General features: G+C 39.9%; 1 protein-coding gene across 9 annotated transcripts in view; it reads right to left on the reverse strand.

The window, feature by feature from the left end:
• LOC100709033 (shisa family member 6) overlaps positions 1-20249 on the reverse strand; it is a 78014-nt gene continuing 57765 nt past the window's right edge. For 2 of the 9 annotated variants that reach the window (XM_005447912.4, XM_005447910.4), the window contains 5 exons: positions 10228-10290; positions 9043-9063; positions 4653-4805; positions 2276-2379; positions 1-2081 (listed from right to left, as the gene is read on the reverse strand). In XM_005447912.4, coding sequence (XP_005447969.1) covers positions 1227-2081; positions 2276-2379; positions 4653-4805; positions 9043-9063; positions 10228-10290 — 1196 coding nt within the window. In that variant the 3' untranslated portion in view covers positions 1-1226. The remainder of the gene's footprint in view (positions 2082-2275; positions 2380-4652; positions 4806-9042; positions 9064-10227; positions 10291-20249) is intronic. The other 7 variants (XM_025909806.1, XM_005447911.4, XM_025909807.1 and 4 more) reach the window with 4 other exon arrangements.

Here is a 20249-nt window from a genome sequence, read left to right on the forward strand (position 1 = left end):
TTTAGAAAAATATGGATGGTTTATTTGACCCTACTTTGACAAGCATTATATTCCATTTCCATGATGTTCAAGTCTTCTGAAGTCAATGAAACACAGTCTACATCCAAATATGAACAGTGGTATATCAGTTTTCAATAACACATTCATTCACTTTTCGTCCTACAAACAGTTTTTGCAAAGACACACACAGTATAGTATTAATTTATCCGGTCAAATACTCGGTTAAGTGGGCTTCTATTCTGAACTCACGAAACAGTAATGGTTTATAGTTGTTTTTTAAGAATCTATTGAAAACAGACAGTCTAATATAAAGTCCATCCAGTACAGACTTGTCCATAATACTGCTTCTAGAATAGCTTATTTACAATCATCTACTGGAAGCAAAAGAGGAAACAAAAAAGAAAAAGAAGAGAAAAAAACGCCATTGCTTTAAGAACAAAACAAGCTAGCCATTAGTATTAAAATTCAAAATTAATAATCAAAACAGAACATGTTTTTTTCATTGATTGTGCTTTGTAACCCACAAAACCACTTCATTTTTCGAAATAGAACACCTATCAGAGGCACCAAATAGGAGTGCTGATAACATCCAGTTCAATTTCTCTCATTGAGATTCTCTACAACTATGAGTAGGACAGGGCATACAAATGGTTCCTTTTTTTCATTTATTTATATATTTATAAAGTTATTACAGGCTCATTCTCTCAGTTCATCACCTGTGGTGGTGTTATGTCGCACAACAGAAGTCACGTAGGAATCGGTTCGTGTGTTTAACCATGCAAAGCCCTTTAAGATTTGCCAGAAAAGGTCACAGAATAGATTTGTTGGCCAAAAGGGGGCTGATAAAGGCATAAACAGACACAAATGGTGCTTTCCCACTAAAACATACACAGAATGGGGCCAAAGCCTGTGGATGAATAGGATAGGCAAGACAGTGGAAATAATAGTAGGCAAGTTAGCAGGATAATACTACACCTTCCCCATCCATAACCTCCTCTGGCTTCAGATCTGGCTGGGCCTGTGTATGCAATGTACAGTGTAGCTCGTTTTCCCGGTCTCTCACAGTAAGTAAGTGGAAGTTCTTGGTCCTGGAATCTCTAATTTGGCAGAAGCCTTGGTCAAAGAAAGCAAAATTGCCACCATCCTACTCTAAAAGAAGGCCAGTATACCAATGTTTGTCAATCAGATTCAGCCCCTGGCATTCAGCAGTGAGTATTCCTGAACAGTTACACAGTCACCTCAGTCTTGCTGCCTGTGCGGTAGTGCTGTGGCTGTTGTTGCTGCTGCTGGTGGTGCTGTGGGATGTAGTGGAGTTGTTCCACAGTGTGAGTCCGTCTCGAGGCAAATGCCTGCCTCTTATTTGCTGTCTGGTTCATGGCTAAGGTGTTGGAGTGCCCACTCCCGCCTGCTCCCTGTACCCCACTTCCGCTGCCTCCACCACCGCTGTTGTTAGAGGCACTGGGATGGGAGTGCATTTTGGTCATCTTGTAGCGATCCATTAGAGGCGTAGTTGGAATGAACACGTCTGTGTGTGAGATGGCCCGTGACATTGACTTGTCACTGCCATAAAACCCGCCAGAGATGCTGCTGACCATGCCGCGCTTCAGCGACCTCATCAGCTTATCTGGCGAGAGCAGAGGATCCTGGGACAGGAGGCGGTCTTGTGAGTATAGACGTTCTTGTGAATAGAGGCGATCTTGGGAGTAGTGGCGGTCTTTTGAATAAAGATGCTCCTGTGACAGGAGTCTGTCCTTGGAGTACATACGGTCCTTGGAGTAGAGGCGATCTTGGGAGGTGTGGCGGTCCTGTGGAAGAAGACGCTCCTGGGATCGAAGACGTTCAGCAGATAGGAGCTGTTCATCGGACAGGATCCTACCTCCATACAGGGAAACACCGTTAGAAGACATGGTATAATCTTGCTGGGGGGCTCTTTGAGGGGACAGGACACGATCTTGGGACATAGCCCTCTGGACACGACGGGGCCTCTGCCTCTGCTGAGACTGCTGTTGTGAGGACTGTGACTGCGGAGGGGCCTGGGAGATGGAGGACTGTGGGGGCTGGCTCTGCTGTTGTTCCCGGTGCTATTGAGCAAAAGATGGATGAGGTGAGTTTATTCATAAACTCAGGGGTAAAATGCTCTGCTGCCGACTACTGCAGAATAACTTCTAACATTTAAATCTGGAAACTTGTGCTCTTGCATCATAGATACATAAAACTTGATAGTACGTGACCTTATTGAAGCCTGCACTATTAAACTGAACACTTCTGTACCCACCTGTTCTTGACTCATTTTGAGAACATGAAGGGGAAGAGTGCTTCTTGCTGCCAGGTCGGGCAGGTGGCGCTTACGAGTGTAGTAGTCTTCGACTTCTTTATCTGCTGCAGAGGACACAGAAGTGGAAAAAAAAGAGACACGAAGTGAAGAGGCAATTCAAGGAGCAAAAGAAAGAGAAAACACGGGTAGGTACAGAATGCTAGGGGAGAAATCGTGTAATGCGGAATTGGAGAACACGGCACACAATGCAGAGAATAGTGTTGGGGGACCCATCGTATTTCACCTTTCCAAGCTCATAGAGGGGAATAGAAAATAGAGGCAGAGTATCACAGTCGGACCACATTACATGCTAGGCACATAACATCCACATATCCAGACTTGATCAGGGATGCTGCAGGCAGTTCTGGCTGTGGGGGATAACTTTTCAAAGGTCATTTGAAAGTCTATAAACAAAAAACATCATATACAGACATGGAGGGAACCACGCAGGCACCTCACATATATGCATGCTGGAAATCTAATAGGATTATTCCACAATCACATCAACACTGAAGCTGCGAGTGTTTCGTATAAACTCGAGTGGGGGTTTTCTTTCGTATTCCTGTGTGCAACCAACAAAAACCTCCAAACCAAACAATGGATATAACATGCATTCAGGAGCAGATCAAAAAGATGAGAATACATTTGCAAAGACGATAGAGTAGGAGTGAATGTAGCATTAAATTCATGCCACACAACAAAAATACATGCACGGAGATTTGTATCGACCAAATAAAAAAAAAAAAACCCACACACACAAAGTGATGCACATTTACAAAAACTTGACATCCTGTCATAAAGACAGTAGCATAAACCATTCAAAAATGGAAACATTTATAAGTCTGTGAATGAGCCTTTAACCCGCACAATAAGAGACAGGTGAACGCCAGTGCCATTGGTGGTGGAAAGGTATTACGAGAGCAGATCTCTCCACCTTATTGAGAATTCATAGATGGCTTTTCAGTGCGAGTCTGTCTTTTTCAATAATGGTACAGCAGTGTTCACACCACCTGTCCAAATTACTCTCATCCAAATCCCCTTCAGCGCCGAGTCACGGGTGCTTGCTGCAAATCGATTCATTATGAGAGATAATAAAAACAAGATGTTCCTTTCTCAAGCATAATAGTCTTCAAGATTTGGGCAGCGCATTGCAAACTCATCAACCATATTACCACAGAGTGAATGAATAACTCATGATATATAGTGTCCTGCACCGCAATGGGCTAAATGCTTTTTTTCTCTTCAGTTTGATACCAATTTGCATTAATAAGCAGTAGCATTCTTCTTTTATTATCTCAACAATGAAAACTATGCTCGATGTTCCCTCCAGCGCAATCCAGCATGATCTATCATTGTGCAGACACTAGTTGAGCAACAAAAAGAAACAGCAGAGCCTTTTGGCTATTAGCTGCAGCAAATAATTTGCTTTGGAAGCAAAAAGAAAGTTAGGAAGACTGAAGGAAGGACACCGCCAAGGGATATTTTTCCATTTCAGAACTGTCTCTTTGGTGGGGTCCTATCTCTGACAATTGAATTCATTTGGTTTTGTTTTACGGCCCATCAAAAGCTATTATGTTAATTCTCACAAGCATTCTTCAAATAACTTGTGGTTGTTTTTATTTCTCCAAAACAACTGAGAACCAGTAAATACTACTGCAAACTTGTTTTACCATTTAGTTTGAAATGGTGCCTGGCAGCTCTAAGTGGGAGCCAGTGCAGAGCGACCCCTGATGGGATGAGTTGTAGATGGCCATCTTTCATTTTGACTTGAGCCAGCAGCAAAGCAGGACGCTCATGATGAAACTACACAAACCTTAACGGATATTTGTATTTCACTTAGGGAATAACATGAGACGAGAGCTCATTATGCTGTAGAAATCCACCAAAGAAACGCTAAATTAATACTGAGCCAAGCCAGACCCAAGAAGCCGCTGATATATGTGTGATTCAAGGGAAATCGTGGATGCGGAGAGGGAAGCAGGGAATATCGATGAATCAGAGTTTTTTTGAGGTGATTAGGCTGTTTTTTTGACAGCTCAGAGTTGAGAAGGGGATACTTTCTGGTTTTAATTCATAGTGCCCTCTGTCCACTTAGATGTTTAATCAACGGGGAGCTGCAAAATCTCCAAAAAACACATATACAGGTTTTTTTCCAACAGTTTAATGTCCCAATTTAGAGCAGGTGAGCCACTGTTACATCTGAAATACTTCAGAGCCCTTCAGAAAGTCCCAGCCTGGAGTCAGGAAAGCACACTTAATGCAGTGTTTTTATCATGCAGGGCTTTAGGATTAGGGCAGGGCGCCTATTCTTGCATTATTGCAGTGAACTTGGACCTACTGAGTTTCTTCAAGGACGAGAACCGGTTGAGGTCGGCTTTGACGGCCGCCTCGTAGGAGGGTGGCAGGTGTGACAGGCTCTGGAAGGAGCGTGAGAAAGACAGGTCGTAGGGCTCCGTCTGCGAGGTCAGGATGCCACTTATCCGATTGTTTTCTGGAGACACATACATACATATACAGACACAGAAGAGGGGAAAAGGGGGGAAAAAATGGGCAGGCTGACTTCTATCCTGACCCCCCAAAAAAGGAGACCCCAGGCAGCCATCACAGAAGACCACCTGCTGTGAAGAAAAACGAGTGAGCTGGCAGACAGGCTGGAGTTTCAGCTGTACAAATATTTGCTGGAGGCAGAGGTCCTTTAAAATAATCTCTGAAATAATCTTGTCAGTATAAAATAAAAATTCCGACCAAGGAGAGCCACTGAGTACATGGAAGACCTGTTCCTATTCTGGGAGTTTGGGGGTTGTAGTGACCTAAGAAAAAATCTATTTTTGTACAAATACACATAAACTGACACATGAGTATATATAAAATATGTTTTGAATGGCGGGTTTTATAAACCAGATAGAGTTAGCAGCTTACATTACACACTTTGTATCCATTGTTTTAGAGTCATGTGATGTCAACTCTCCGAGGTGTGAGTCTTTACTAACTCTAACCCTAGACAATCAGAATAATTTGTTTTTGTTTTGATTAATTTGTTCCCCCAAGTCTTAGCAATCAGGGACCCAAGAAAATAATCATTCTAAGTGACATGAACTTTCTTTCTTAATAGTCTATTTTGCCTTTCTCCAAACAACAAGGGTAGGGCAGAGTTAGGGTTATCCCTTATGATGACTTTAACCTCAGAGGGTTAAAAAAAGAAACTTCTGAAGGAAGGTACATGTGAAAGGGTTTGAGAACGACTGAGATAGATTTTGAGAACAATCACACTTTATGTATGTGAAATAGAAAACCCAGTCCACTCGTACTAAAGTGACAGAGTTGCGTATCCTGTTGATATTTCAGTAAACTAGACTATTAAAGATAGTCATGGCTACAAAACATTTCTTATTTGATAATCCTTATCATTAAAGCCAACAGGTGTAGGTTTTGTAAGTTCCCGTATGCCAAAGCTACTTTGACCCTTCTAAACACAACACCCTAGGTCCTTTGGTATTAAGCACCAAGATATTAGGACCAGATCCTTTTAGTCATTCAAGTTGCAAGGTGGAGCATCCAATCAATTAGACTTGTTTTTCCAGTACATCCCACACATGCTCATTTAAATCAGACGGGAATCTGGAGGCTGAAGGACACCTTGATCTCTTTGTTACATTCCTTAAATATACAACAATACAACAATTGTTGTATTCTGGAACCACATATCATCCTGCTAGAAGATACTTTCTGCCTAACAAAGCCTACTACCTTTTGACATATGCCGTTATTACAAATAATGGAACTGAACTGACCTGTCAGTGATTTTAATGTTGTAACTTAGTTGAAAGTTCAGCATAGTTTGCTGAGGAAAAAAGTTGAATATCTGCCTTTAAGAAACTGTTGCATATTTAAAACTCCAACTTGTTGGTGCCAGTGATGGGGGAGTATAGGCGGACACATCAGCCACTCAGTGAGTGTTTGGTGTGGGACTGACTTGACAGGCGATGCGGTGGTTTGACGGGAGGAAACAGTGGTCCAAACAAGGAAAGGCAAGGAAAAAATAGACAACACACCAAACAACAGATGTGTGCTGGAGAGTGACCCTGCTTGTGACAGTGCTGTGATGTGAACTGGGACAGGGCAGGGAGCAATGCCTGGCTGCCTGTTGTTGGTGTGATGTGAGATGATGCCAGGAAGACGAGGAAGGTGGGGGTGGGGTACTGGACCCAAGCCTCCTTTTCTTCTCACTCTACTCCTTCTCTTTATCTCTCTTTTTCACACATGCACACACACACAAACATCCGCAGTCTGTCCCATTCCACTTCCCTCACTCTGTCAATCTTATCTGTCTTACCATGCTGCCACCCACCTTCCTTTGCTCCTTAATTCTTTCTTGTCCATTCAGTATTCCCTTCTCTCTCATTTTCTTTCCTACTCCTGCTCTATCTAGCTTTCGCCTGCAAGCTCTGAGTCTGTCACGCAGTGCAGAGCAGCGGGCATGGGTGTGACTCCACACTAGCCTCCAAAAGACAGATAAGAATAGTGTTTTTAGTAACTGCTGCAGGATGGAGAGATGGAAGAGAAAGAGGACAAGAGATGGAGATAAGAGAATCAAAAAGGAACAAGAGACTGAAATGCTCAGTTGTGGTCACAAGTTTATGTACATTCATTATGGACATGAATGTCAGTAATTTGGGTTTTTTAACAAATTCTTTGAACTGTTTTTCGGGGTAGAATGATTGTGCATCATCAACAGCATTAATAATTTATTTTGGATTGTCTCTAATCCACACAGAGTCAAATTTATTTGACTTATTTAAATTAGCACTAAAGATGTAGATGGCCTGGTTCTTATATAGCAATTTACACAACTTGCCTCATTCACCCATTGAATCCAACATTTACACTCTGATGGATGCATCAGAGAGCAACTTGGAGTTATCTAGCATGCAGACTGAGCAGATGGGTATCGAACCACCAACCTTCCAAATCATAGGTGACCTGCTCTACCACCTGATGTACACAATCCTTCCACCCTAGGAAAAAAGACTGATTAAAGAAATAAAAGCTCATGACATTAATGCCTATGATGAGCGTATGTAAACTTATGACCACGACTGTATGAAGGAACAAGAATAAAGTAGCAGGGATGGCAGCATGGCTGAGTGACTGCAGGGGATCCTGGGAGCTGCAGGGAGGGAGTTTGAAGTGAAAAATTTGTGAGTGGGTTGTCTTCCACAGCTGCATTAATAAGTGGGGAATCAACTCAGACTGTGGCATGCTGTTAGCTATCTCATTAGCAGACATACTTTATGTTTAAACACAGTAAAGCCACACAGATGTGGCTCCAAGACTTAAATAGTGAAAAAAATCAGCAGAAGATTTTACGTGACAAGATTATTAATATTAGATTATTTTCTTATTGCCATTAAAATCCAGTGAAATAGCCAAAACCAACAATGAACTGGTCTCACTTTCTTACTTGCTTACTCAGAGCATAACTCTAAAGCCCAAGCTTGGCACTGTGTCACTTACACTGCAGAGTCTATGTCAGGCAAAAACTTGTTGTTTTTTCATTGTCTTGCTATTTTTAGTTTCAGTTTTTTAGTCAACATGCAGTAGTGTTAGTTCATTCTCATTCACGTGTTATATGTTATATTTTATTACTTGTTCTTAATCTGCACCTTTATGGCTGTTAGATGTTCTGATTTTAACTTCACAACTATCCTGGTCACACAACACTGTTGTTGTGATATAGTTTTGAAAAACAATAATTATGAGTTGTATCAGTCAAATCTATACCTATAACTATCTGTAACTTTGATTATTGTGTTGTCTTTTTCTGGCAAATTAAACCTAAACCCAAAGACATTGACTATGTAGCATAACTTTTGGTGGTAGTAATGACATGACATGACAATTGATAACAGCAGCAGTCTTTCGGAATTAAATAACAATATGGTGTTATGTTCACACAGATGCAGAATTTAAGATGCAGACTTAGTAGGAATCAGTAAGTTCACTGATAGTGGCCCTAATACTGCTCTGAAAATCAACTCAGGGGATACAAATGTCCAAGTAGAACATTCTGAACCCTGAACTTCAAGGATACCCTGAGACAACGACAAATGCTTTAATCATTAATGAGAACCACGGGTGACCACGAGAAACTTGTCTCATGGAAGACGGCACATAATTTTGCAACATAAAATAAGCTTAATTGGATACATCAATGAAATGGAAGAAGATAACCATTGATATAAGAGCCTGTCACACAAAGCATTTACATAATTTCGAACAGAATTACACACAAAGTACCAGTCCTCTTACATGTTACACACATATGTGAGTGTCTCAGTGAAGCTGGGCTCTCAGTAAACTGGCTGCTTGTCAATAAAAGCCATTCTTATAAAAACCAGCATTCAACACTGTTGATTTGGTTTTGGTCTTTCTGATGGATTTTTTTGACAGTACGAAAAATACTGCATAAATATAACACAAATAATTTTCTACTGTAACTCATCAGCGTGTGTTCCTGATTCCCGTTGGCCCACATGACCAACAACAAACTGTTCTGTCAAAGCAAAAATCAAACAAAAACTGCTGCTTGAATCAGGTCTGAAAATACACTGGTTTAAGTGGGAGAAAGGAGGACACAAAGGTAAGAGTCGTGGTATGTACACAAATGTGTGCTGGAATGCAGTGAATGACTATTCACACTAAATTAAACATATGTATGTATGACTTACCACGTCTCAATGATCGGTGAGCTACCAAAACCCAAATGAAAAACAAATATTTCAGAAACATGTTGATGGTAAGAGAAACAGAACCTATTCCTGAAAGACTGGAATATTCAGCACAGCCAGTACAGAAAATCTCCCCTTAAAATTATTCTAATGAAAACAGCTTTTAAGTCCAGAGGCATGCTATGTACACTTGTGTGTATGATTGTGCATTTTCTGCTCTGATATGGAGCAGTATCTCCTGGTTGTTTCAGTCAAGGGCCGCTGGGGGGGTTGTGGCTGTGGGTTTTTATCTGGAAAATACACTGTGTGCCAAAACTTGAAGGATTTCTGGCAGCTTGTGATCAAAGTGTCTGTGTTAGATGTGTTGAAATGGATTTTTCATGTTTTCCATAGATCTCCAAGGCATTTGTTCCCAGTATGCAGTTTGCTTATCTATGCGTGTGATTCTGTGTGAGTCTGTGGATGTATGTGTGTGGACTACACGGTCAGTTATGTCCATAAAGAAGGAATGAGTCTGTCTGCAGAATGTAACTATAGCTCCAAAGTGCCTCAACGATAGCAGGTTTTTAATGTTTGTGGTTGAAACAAACAGTATAAAAATCACACGGTGAGATCAGGGCAATGTAATAAATGCACAAGGCAGGGAATATTCAGCTTAATGTCGCTTTTTCTTTTATCTTTGCTATCTTTCCTCTTTCCTCTCTTTCACGACTGCTCAACTGGCAGACTGTGACCACGGGCCCGCCTCAGCTCCCTGAAAGGAACAGCTGATTAACTTGAGTAATAAAAGCCGATTCACGGTACTGCTCCTCTCAGACAGTGTGAAGTTATGGTGACAACTTTAGTTTTGCAGGACAACAGTGGGGAACATTGTCAAACGTGGGATGGGATGACCTTGACAGAGCATTACGTTGTTTCACTTTAAAGAAAGAGAGACAGATGGCTGACAACTACTGTCTCTTGTCTATCAAAGAAAAAAAGTGCTTGTGCCTATGGGATATGAGCCCACACCCCACCCCCATTTCGAAAGAATTTAAAAATGAAGAAATTGTAAATTAGATCAGTTCAATTAATATACACCATTAAACATGTTAAGATCTGCATTCTAGACTTCCAAACATTTGAAACATTGAACTGAGCAGGGAATTTACTTGCATATGACCCTTTCCCTCTAGTTTTCCTTACCATTCTTAGGTGTGCGTGTGGGGCTACCTAGAGCCACATGGTTATAGTTGTGCTGATGGGTACCTGCAATGACAAAAGCAATGAAAGATCTGTTCAATGTTCACGAGGAATGATCTGTATGTTCTCAAATACAGACTTCAAGCAGTGTGAGGGTGATAATTAAAGAGATAATTCACTGAAGAAGCTGAAAATGTTGTCGTCTAGTGGCACTTGGAGATATGCTTTTTATATAATTCACAAAATATAGATCTATGTAGAAAACACTGGGCATTTTCAATTGACTTTTATAGTTTAAATAAGACACGAAGCCGCAGTTACTTTCCACACTTGCGTGTAAACCTATTCACTGAGTGAAATATCCCTTTAATTTCCTCAAATTAAGAAAAGACATGGGAGACTGTGTGATGAGTAAATCTAAATGGAGTCCCCTGTAAGCTTGACATTAGCCTGCAAAATATGTTTACACCAGACATATTTTGGAAAGTAGGCTAAAACAGACGAAAGGAAAAAAACAGAAATATGGCATACAACATCCTGTCCTGGAAAAGCCAAGAGCAATTACTGTATTTTTTGTAAAGTGTAGTATTTAAGAATAAAGACCCACATTTATGCATTCATCATTACAAAAGATAAATGAACTGCAGTGCTGCAGGTGCATTTGAACACAGGAAACCAGTACAACTACAAATGAATAGAGAAAGACATTCTGGTTTAAAATTATATGACCAGTACACAAAAATACAGCGAACCTACCAAGGGAGGTTTTGCACCAACATTTTTATATAAGCAATGACCAAACAACTCATTAGAAATGAAAGTTATATTGAACTCACAGAACTCACATATAACATACTTTTTAAAACTAGAAACAGATTACTTTTAACCTCAGACAAAAGTAGTTAGCAAAAAAACCAAAACAAAGCCAAACCTTCAGAGCAAATTTCAAGGTCTTCAGCCTGTCTACACTGAGCAGTTTTTACCTGTTCGTAATGAAGTCTGACTATCATGACCGAAATTAAGTGAATTCGGTCATTGGTCATCACTTACCAAAACAATTTGTTCTAGATTACACTGAAGCCAACCAAGAAATCCCAGAAACTTAGGGCCAGTGTTTGTCAGCTGACATGAAACCACTGTCATACTTTTATTTACAAAAAATAAAACAACAACAACAAAAAACAGTTGTGGAAAAAAAAAAAATTCAAACTCAGAAAGAAAAACTATGGAAGAAACACAAAAAATCTTATGACTCACACAAAGAAGGAGCTGATAGTGTTCATACATAGTGTTTGATACATAGTTGATAGTGTTTGATACATAGTTTTTTTATATTTAAATCTAAGATGGTGAAGATATTGCACATTTTTGTGCCACCAGCTAACTTGCTAACATTGTATTGTATCAGCTTACAGGTCGGCTAGTGACATTGTTATGAACAAATGGTGAAGGATTTTGATTCCTCAGTGATGGGAGCTGTGAAGTGTAGTGACCTTCAGAGATACCACATCAGTAGCATATTAAACTGTACTGTCAGCAAAACATTACCAGTCCAGAGCACACAATTACACAAATATCATCATCATCGTCATCATCATTTATTTATATAGCACTTTAAAAACACACCTGGTAGACCAATGTGCTGTACAATACAAATATAAATATAGTAATAAAATAGCAGAAACCAGACATAGCAATAAAATTAATAAAAATTTCAGTTACCCACAGAGTTAAAAGCCAGTGAATAAAAATAGGTTCTTAATAAGGACTTAAAAACTGGCACTGATATAGCCTATCTAATATGGAGAGGAAGGTTATTCCAAAGCATCAGCGCTGCAACAGAGAACGCTCAGTCTCCAAGTTTCAGCCGTGACTTTGGGACCAAAGCAACAACTGGTCAGCTGACCGAAGGGAACAAATGGGGACATGGGGCTTCAACAAGTCAGACAAATAAACATGAAACATGTTTCATGTTGTTTGCTTAGCTAATTTAGCTAATTAGGCTAGCATAAGCTTCATCCTGATTGCTTCCCAAATTGTGTTCTTGTTAATCTGAATTTTTTAGCATGCATATTATACAGTTGTGTGTTACCTGACACAGTCAAAAATCAAGCCCAGTGTCTGTCCAGACAGGTCATGACTTCAAGCTCAGCCAGAATCCCAGCAGACTAGCTTATGGCTCCAGGCCGTTTTTTTCACTGATGTTCTGTGTTGTAGGTCTTACTGCTGTCATCTCTTTCTCTGGCTTTCCACATATGTGCATGGAAAGGCAGTAAGTTTTCAGGATGAGAATGCATCAGAGCGATTAATACGTTTCTTATGGATAATGTTTGTACAATATATTTGGGATGTGTTTTTGAACTTGTAGTCTTTGGAAAGGACTCTGCAAACTTAACACGCACTGGTCCTCATCTCCGGCCATTATCCCTTTTTTCTGTCTCTGCTAGGAAGCTCTAATCAGTAGTAACAGTCAAACGTGTTGTCATTTGAGTAAGCAGAGCCTTTTTAAATTTCATCTCAGAGGATAAACAACAGTTGGCCCCAATCACCTATCCATCCTGCTGTGCTGGAGTGTTTGTGGGATGACAGGGAATGTGATGCAGTGGTATGGTGCTCGCCTTGGCACCGCACCGTGGAGGTGCTTTAGTTGAAAGATGGGACCTTTACTGAGCCCATTGTACTGAGAAAGTTGATGAATGACAGCTATTCTCAGCAGCGTGGGTTTGTGTGTTTGTATGTGAGGGGGAGGCAGCGATAGATGGAGACCCCAGTGTAGAGGGTTGCCATTGCGACACGTTCATTTGCTGTCTGCTGCTGTGCCTGTTTAAAAATGCATTAGAGCCAACTGCTGAAACATCCATTTACATCTGTCACAGAAGTGAAGGAGGAGAGTGAGGCCCGACGCTCTCACATCATGGGTTTCAATATTTGCTCGAGCTATGGAGATAGATGAGATGTGTCTTCTGTGTGTTCCTCTGCTGGCTTTTTCTTTTTTCGTATCAGTGCTTAACAGTGACTCACAGAAAAGATTATTCAAGGGGATAAATTCACAGACTTCAGAAACTGCTTTGGAATATATTAAATGAACAGCTTAGTAATATAAACCCATGTATAAAAAGCTATGTCTTTTTAGTTACTATATTATCTGTATCTGTCACAATTGATCTTTCGTTTTTATTTGTCCCTGGTAGCACTATCGTTCATTATTAATGATCTATTATACCACAATTTTGCTGCTTATTTTACTGATGCATCAAATCAATGTGTTCTTCACTTTTGATCTACGGTCTATGACCATGCAGTGGGGTGTATTGCTGGTGGACCAAAGAAGATGTTCAGATTACTATCATCCTCATTTCTAAAGTCTTCTCTTATGTATGTTAGAGTTCAGGAGAAGACCCCTAAAATGAAACCCCTCCTGATGAGGAATACACCTGCCAAAAAGAGAGATTTCTTCATTTATTGGTGTGATTAAACAGGTGTAGTCACACTAGGCTCATTTGAATCCCAAAGTCCAATTCCTTTGACTAGTGTGTTACTTTGACTAATTGCTGCGCACTGTGTCCGGGCATGCTTAAGTGTACTGTGACTGTGTCACCACTTACAAATGAAACCACAAAACACATAAACTAGGGATGCTAATTTTACTGTGAAAAAGCACTTATCAAAAGCTTCTCTGTGCATGAAAGTCAAAGAGAGTGAGAGGATTTGACTTGCTGAGACAAACTGAAGTGCGCTCAGGTCATTAAATGACAACAACAAGGCAACTATTTTGTGCAGTATACTACTGAATTATTTCACCTAAAATCAGGTAGTGTTTGAGAAACTTACATCAAATTTATCGTTGATTGATGTATTTCTTTGCAAATTAGGCATTGAGACACTTCTATTATGGTGTCTGGATAAATACCTAGAGAAAATAAAATATCAGTACTACTGATACAAAGGCTTGTTTTGAGTAGTGATGCCAGAATGACTGGATCACTACAACCAAAACTTTCTGTCTCTGCTAACGCTCACTGCATCTACTTTAGCTTATTAGTATAAACAATTCATGAAATAAACATTTTTGGTATGTCACTGAATAGTAGAGTGACTTATGAATGAATGTGCATGTGATTATGCTAATCTTATTAAAGGTGACTAGTAAAACAAAATGTGGTTGACAAACTGGTAATTACATAGCCCTTTTACTACTCTACCTGAGCATTCAAAGTAGCGTGCAAGCCACATTCACACACTTTATTCTATGCCTCAAGCACTTCCTCAAAATCACACATGGACACACTGAGGGTTAGACACTTTAGCATGCAGACTGGGGGGAGGCAGGGATTCTGCCTTCCAGCCAAGGCATCCTGTGTCTGGGAAAACCCTCAGTAATGGTGATAATTTAAGAGAAACGGCATTTTAATGACACATACAGGGTACATAATAGCAGATTAACTTCTTTTAATTATTAAAAACTGTTAATGACTATGGCCCTGGTATCAGTTGGTGCTGGCATGAAACAAACTGCTTTGATTTCACTTGATCTTAATTCCTATACTGCAGAATAGACACAGGATGCTTTATCATAGTGTGCACAGAGTGCATCCATTTAAATCAAACATGGTTAAAACTGGTCCATTTCAATCTAACAAAGAAAGCAACAACACCACCCTATCCTCACCCCCAGGAAAAAAACAAAAAACAACTTGCAGTATTACGTTAATGAATCACAAAGTGGATGATTCATCTTTGCAAACAAACTTTTTCTGTAATGAACTACAACAGGTGACAAGTAAGCATCTGTCCTCTTTGCTGTGCAGAACATGCAATAATGTATTCACATTTTTTTCTTCATTCAATTCAATTCAACTCAATTCAACTCAATTCTATTCTATTTTATTTACAATATATTTGTATAGCGCCAAATCACAACAATATTTACCTCAAGGTGCTTTATATTGTAAAGTGAACCTTTACAATAAATCATGAAGGGAAGCAGAGAAAAATTAGAGTGTAGAATACACAGTCTAGTTTGGTTACTCCAGTAACACATGAACATAATTTCAGTTAATTCATATTCATGACTATGACTATTTACATGTTCTGGCTGTCTTCCTCCCCTCAGCCCCAACTGGTCGCGGCAGATGGCAGCCCGTCCATGAACCTGGTTCTGCCGAAGGTTTCTTCCTTTTAAAAGGGTGTTCTTCCTTCCCACTGTCATCAAATGCTAAAAGGGGGTTGAATTGAATTAATTGAATTAAAATTAAATTGAATGTTTTTACTTTTAGATCTGAAATATTATTTTCATTCTTTACTGATAAATACAACACTAACAGTAAGTATATATTGTGTATTTAAAAATCCAAATGGCATATAAGCCAATTCCACAACATATATTAGACCTTTTTTAAAAGTCATTATTTTGGACAGTATGATATCTTTTACCAGGCCTGGTAAATGCAGTTCAACATGTTTTCAGAATAAGGATGCCGTTTCCACAAAATCCTAAAAGATGAAAAAAATCTGATTGGACAATAAGAAACATGTTCTCAGTTGAAAAGTAGTTAATTGAGGACAATTGTGGACAGTTCATCACCAGCAATGTAAACTGCATGCAGTTCACGTGTTGTTGCACATGAGATGTGTAGTTTCAATACACACTACGCAGCAAGTTTTTAAAAAGTGACAAACTTCAAGAAAAATGGACCGTGCTAATAGGGGAACTCATCATTGATGTATATTATGTGTCTCTGTCTGTAAAAATTTGAAAGCAACAGAACCCAGAAACAGAGCAACACTTTGTGAAGTTTTGTCTCAATCTGGTGATTTCCATTCAAAGTCTGGTCTGAGGGGTCCACAGAGAGAACCAAAGCTGAATGACGGGCTGAGAAGCAGGAGAAGACTAGCTCATTAAGAGCCTGGAGAGCCACGTTCACTGATCCCAAAGTAATCAGGGGACCAATTAACCACATTGAAGACAGAGTCCCAGCACAGTTAGCACCCCCAAACTCTCAGGGCCATGAGTCTGCTTATCAGCTCGGAACACCCAAATGCACCATCATCCTCCTGGGCTCCTGGAGCTGACATGGCAAAAAAAGAAAAAGAAAAAAACTCTCTTGGTACTACTTTAAAGCCCCCCAGGAAACCTATTTTTCAGTGGTTAAGTAAGCTTAGTGTGGCGGGTGAGATCTCCTGAATGTACTGCCATCCTTTACTTATTGCCTTCATCTGCTTTAATTGGCATATTAAAATAGATTCAAAGCCAGCGCTGCTGTCTAATCATACAGTGGGTTGATTATTTGTGATTGACGTGCTCTCCAGATTGTTAGGTTAAACAGGGTCCCTATCTAAATTGCTAAATGGCCGATTTGCTGTCGGTATGTTGATGACGGAGCTGTGTGTTTGTCAGATGGTGTCAGTCAGATTTAATGGTTAAATCAAGCATATACACCCATAGCTATGATCAATGGGCTGCAGAGACTAATCTTAAACACCTTTTTTTGGATACAGTCACCCTCAACTCCACAAGAACATTACTCACATTAAATTTCCCTTTACTGACACGGTAAGTGATCTCTGGAGAATACCTCCTTGGCAAGTTTGCATAATAGCATCCAGATGGCGTGCAAGTGACTCAGTATTTTGACATTTGGCGTGGCATTTTGTTTCACATCACACTTCCAAGCATCGCATCCACATACAACACATAAAGGAGGTAAGAGAAGGCATGCTGAGAAAATCAGAAAATACCTTGAACCCCTTGGCAAGGTTAAATAAGCATTTGTAGTCACATACTCTGAGGTATCATAGAAACTATCAGAACATTGATTTCTAAGGATTTTCATTCTGTCCAAATACTGAAAAGCCAGCCACTGAAGATCCAGTGAATAGGGATATGTGTATTTGGCCACAATCTCTGGTGAAGCAAAGGACAGAGAAGAGAGTGGTGAGTGACGAGAGACTGAAAGGGGAGAAAAATAGCAAACATATGACCAAGGTCACCAACCTCTAGACACCAGCTGCCTAATGTTAGGCTCCAGCACCATGCACATACAAAATCATTTTGAGCCACATACAAGCATCATGTACTGTACACAAACATAACAGAGTCGAAGTGATATATAAATAAATTAGGTTCACTTTTCTATACCAGATCACTATTCCCTGGGGATTCACTTTAGAAAGGACAGTTTCACAGCTAATAATTAATAAAATACGTTCCGCGCCCTTTGTGTAGCAAGGGTGAAAGTGAGGCTGAAGACGTACAGTAGCTGAAGAGCTGAAACTCCAACTTTCATGAAAGACGCTGGATTTCATTTTCAGTCAAAGCTGTAGTTAACCCCAACCCCATATCTGGGTAAGGAAAAACAAATGTTAATAAATGGTGTGAACACAAACATATTTGAGGCTTCAGGCATGCCCCTTGTCCAGTTTAAATGAGATGTTGTCACATTGTTTGTGCTCAAGAGTTGAGAAACGCTAAACTTTTCAAGCTGCTTACAGTTCTCATATAATCACACTGTGTTTATTGAAATGGTTGAGCGCTGCTGCAGGCTAATGAAATCAAATAATGCTTGAGTAGCTTATTGTTCAAGGTGATTCTTTTCTATGCTAACAGCTAATCAAAAGTTTTGTTAGCTTGCCTTGTAATTTGCTATGACGAACATACCCAAACATACCCATTTAGCCTATTTTTGAAGATTCTCACCCGCCCTCTGCTCCAGCTGTGTCCCTGTGTATTTCTAATCCTGTCTTCCTATTTTTCACGTCATCTGTTCACCCTCTTGTGTCTACCAGTTTTCCTAGCTTACATCATTTTTTTTTCGATTTCCTTGCATCTCTGCTGGATTAGTTTTCTCCTCAGCTAGATTTGTACAGCATGTTTTGAGTTAACCTTTTTCTTTAGTTTGGCAAATAGATTTTTTTGTCATCCTGAGATTTTCTCCGACATTTGTATCCATTTCTCACCATATGTATGTTCAGAAATCAAATCCAGATAAATTACAGTTAATACCCAGTGAAATTTTCATTAATCCTACAAGACCTTAACCATATGATCTATGCCACAATTTGAAAGTTTTCCAAACCTTAACTCTAATGGAGTTCTGAAATGAGGAATCATTTTGCTCATCCAGTATTCTAGTCTGCCAGTAAGGGCTGTGCATACTGCCTGTCTAATTAGCATGAAACTTAAGCTGTTGCCCTTACAAGATTGCATTATTTAAAATCTGCTGAGGAATGGGAGATTTCATAGTAACACATCAGATGTTCTTCACCACCATTAACCAAATGAGGGAAGAGACTGTATTTTAAAAAAAAATAAAAAATAAAAAAAAATCCTTGCTATCTCTCCACTGGTGAACGTGCATCAATCAGCCACAACATTAAGACCTGCCTAAGACTGCACAGGTTCCCCTCACTGCATCAAAACACCTCCTATCCACCAAGTCCTGGACAGGTGGGACTCTTCGGTGCTCTTAGTTAGGGTGGGGACTCAGTGGAATAGGTTTGTTCTGGGGCAAACAGCAGATCCTTAGATGGAATGTGATGCTGGAACTTTTAAGGCATGGCGAACTTTTTTCAGGTAATTGCTAAAGTAATTTTTCTATGTGGTTGGTTGGCAGTAATGTTTAGATGTGTAGTCCTTGGGAAGGTAGTACACAATGTATGAAAATACTTTGTTCCTAGCAGAATGTTGAATTGTAATAAGATCAGTGTTGGGGAGTAACATAATAAGCATGACAATATATTAGGTAATCCAAAGTATTCAGAATATGTTACTCACATTAAGTAAATTAACGGAATACATTACAAACTACATTTTGGGGCATGTATTCTGTAATCTGTAGTGGAATGCATTTTAAAAGTAACCTTTCCAACACTGAATGAGATAATCACTGCTGTTTAATTCACCTGTTCGTGGTTTTAATGCTGTGGGTTTGAGAAACTGAGAACTCATCTGCAGCTTTTTGGTGGTGCAATACCTTACAGAGAGCTGGCTTATACAAACGTGTACCATCAAACGACAACTTTAGCTTGTATAAGACAGATAAGATATTTTATTTTTTTGTTGTGTTCTTCTTACAAAAAAACCCCATAACCCTTTAGATTGTTTGCATGATTTTTAAGTGTATTTGCTAGTTTGGTATCTTTGGAAAAAACAAAGCATGAGCTGATTATCATAGAAATCCTGGTGGTCAAAGACAGACTTCAAAACACTGATGTTAAAGCTGCTCATGCACAACTTAATGGAACCCCAAAGGCCTAGTATTTCTGAACAACATGGAGGAGGAGGGAGGAAAGCAAGCACAGTGAGACAGAAATACAGTGAGCAAAGGATAAAGTGAGACACAAAGTAGATAAGAGAAGGTAAAAGTATGAAAAAGGAGGATGTGCTGGGGTGCTGGGATGAAAAGTAAATGGCCCAGCGACCACAAGGCATCCCTCCACCTCTTCCCTCTGACTCCAAAGCACCCACCCTAGTTCTATTAGAAAGCCATCTTCAGCTTTCTGCTCCACTCTTCTCATGACACCCCTCTTTAAAACCAACTGCCATCCCATTAGCCTTAGCTAGAGCAGCTACCAGCATTATAAAAGGCCCAGAGGAGATGGAGGTGGTGACGGTGGGGTTACACTGTGCATGCGTGTATCTATGCACCAGAATCTGTGCAGAATGACTGTGACAGATATGCAGTTTATGTCCCATTGACTCAGCTGACAGCCCAGTGGCACCAACATGTCCCTTCCCTCCCTCTCACAGCAAAGAAGGTAGACGAAAGGGAAGCCACCATGGGCTTGACATTTATCAACTGACAAAGACTGTTCACATTTAATCGCTAAATGTTAACTGCCATAATAGCCCTACTTCACTCAGTAAGTAAGGGACAAAGCTTTAGGCCCCACCTCCTCTCTGATTTCACTGGAAGAGCAGGAGGCTTAACGCTGACCCAATTGCAATCCTAGTGATAATGCTTATAAGTTATATTTATAGCACTTTTACCCCATCTAATTTTAGCCCTCAGTGCTCATTCTTAACT

This window comes from Oreochromis niloticus, linkage group LG8 (genome assembly GCF_001858045.2).
Source record: "Oreochromis niloticus isolate F11D_XX linkage group LG8, O_niloticus_UMD_NMBU, whole genome shotgun sequence".
Taxonomy (NCBI): Eukaryota; Metazoa; Chordata; class Actinopteri; order Cichliformes; family Cichlidae; genus Oreochromis; species Oreochromis niloticus.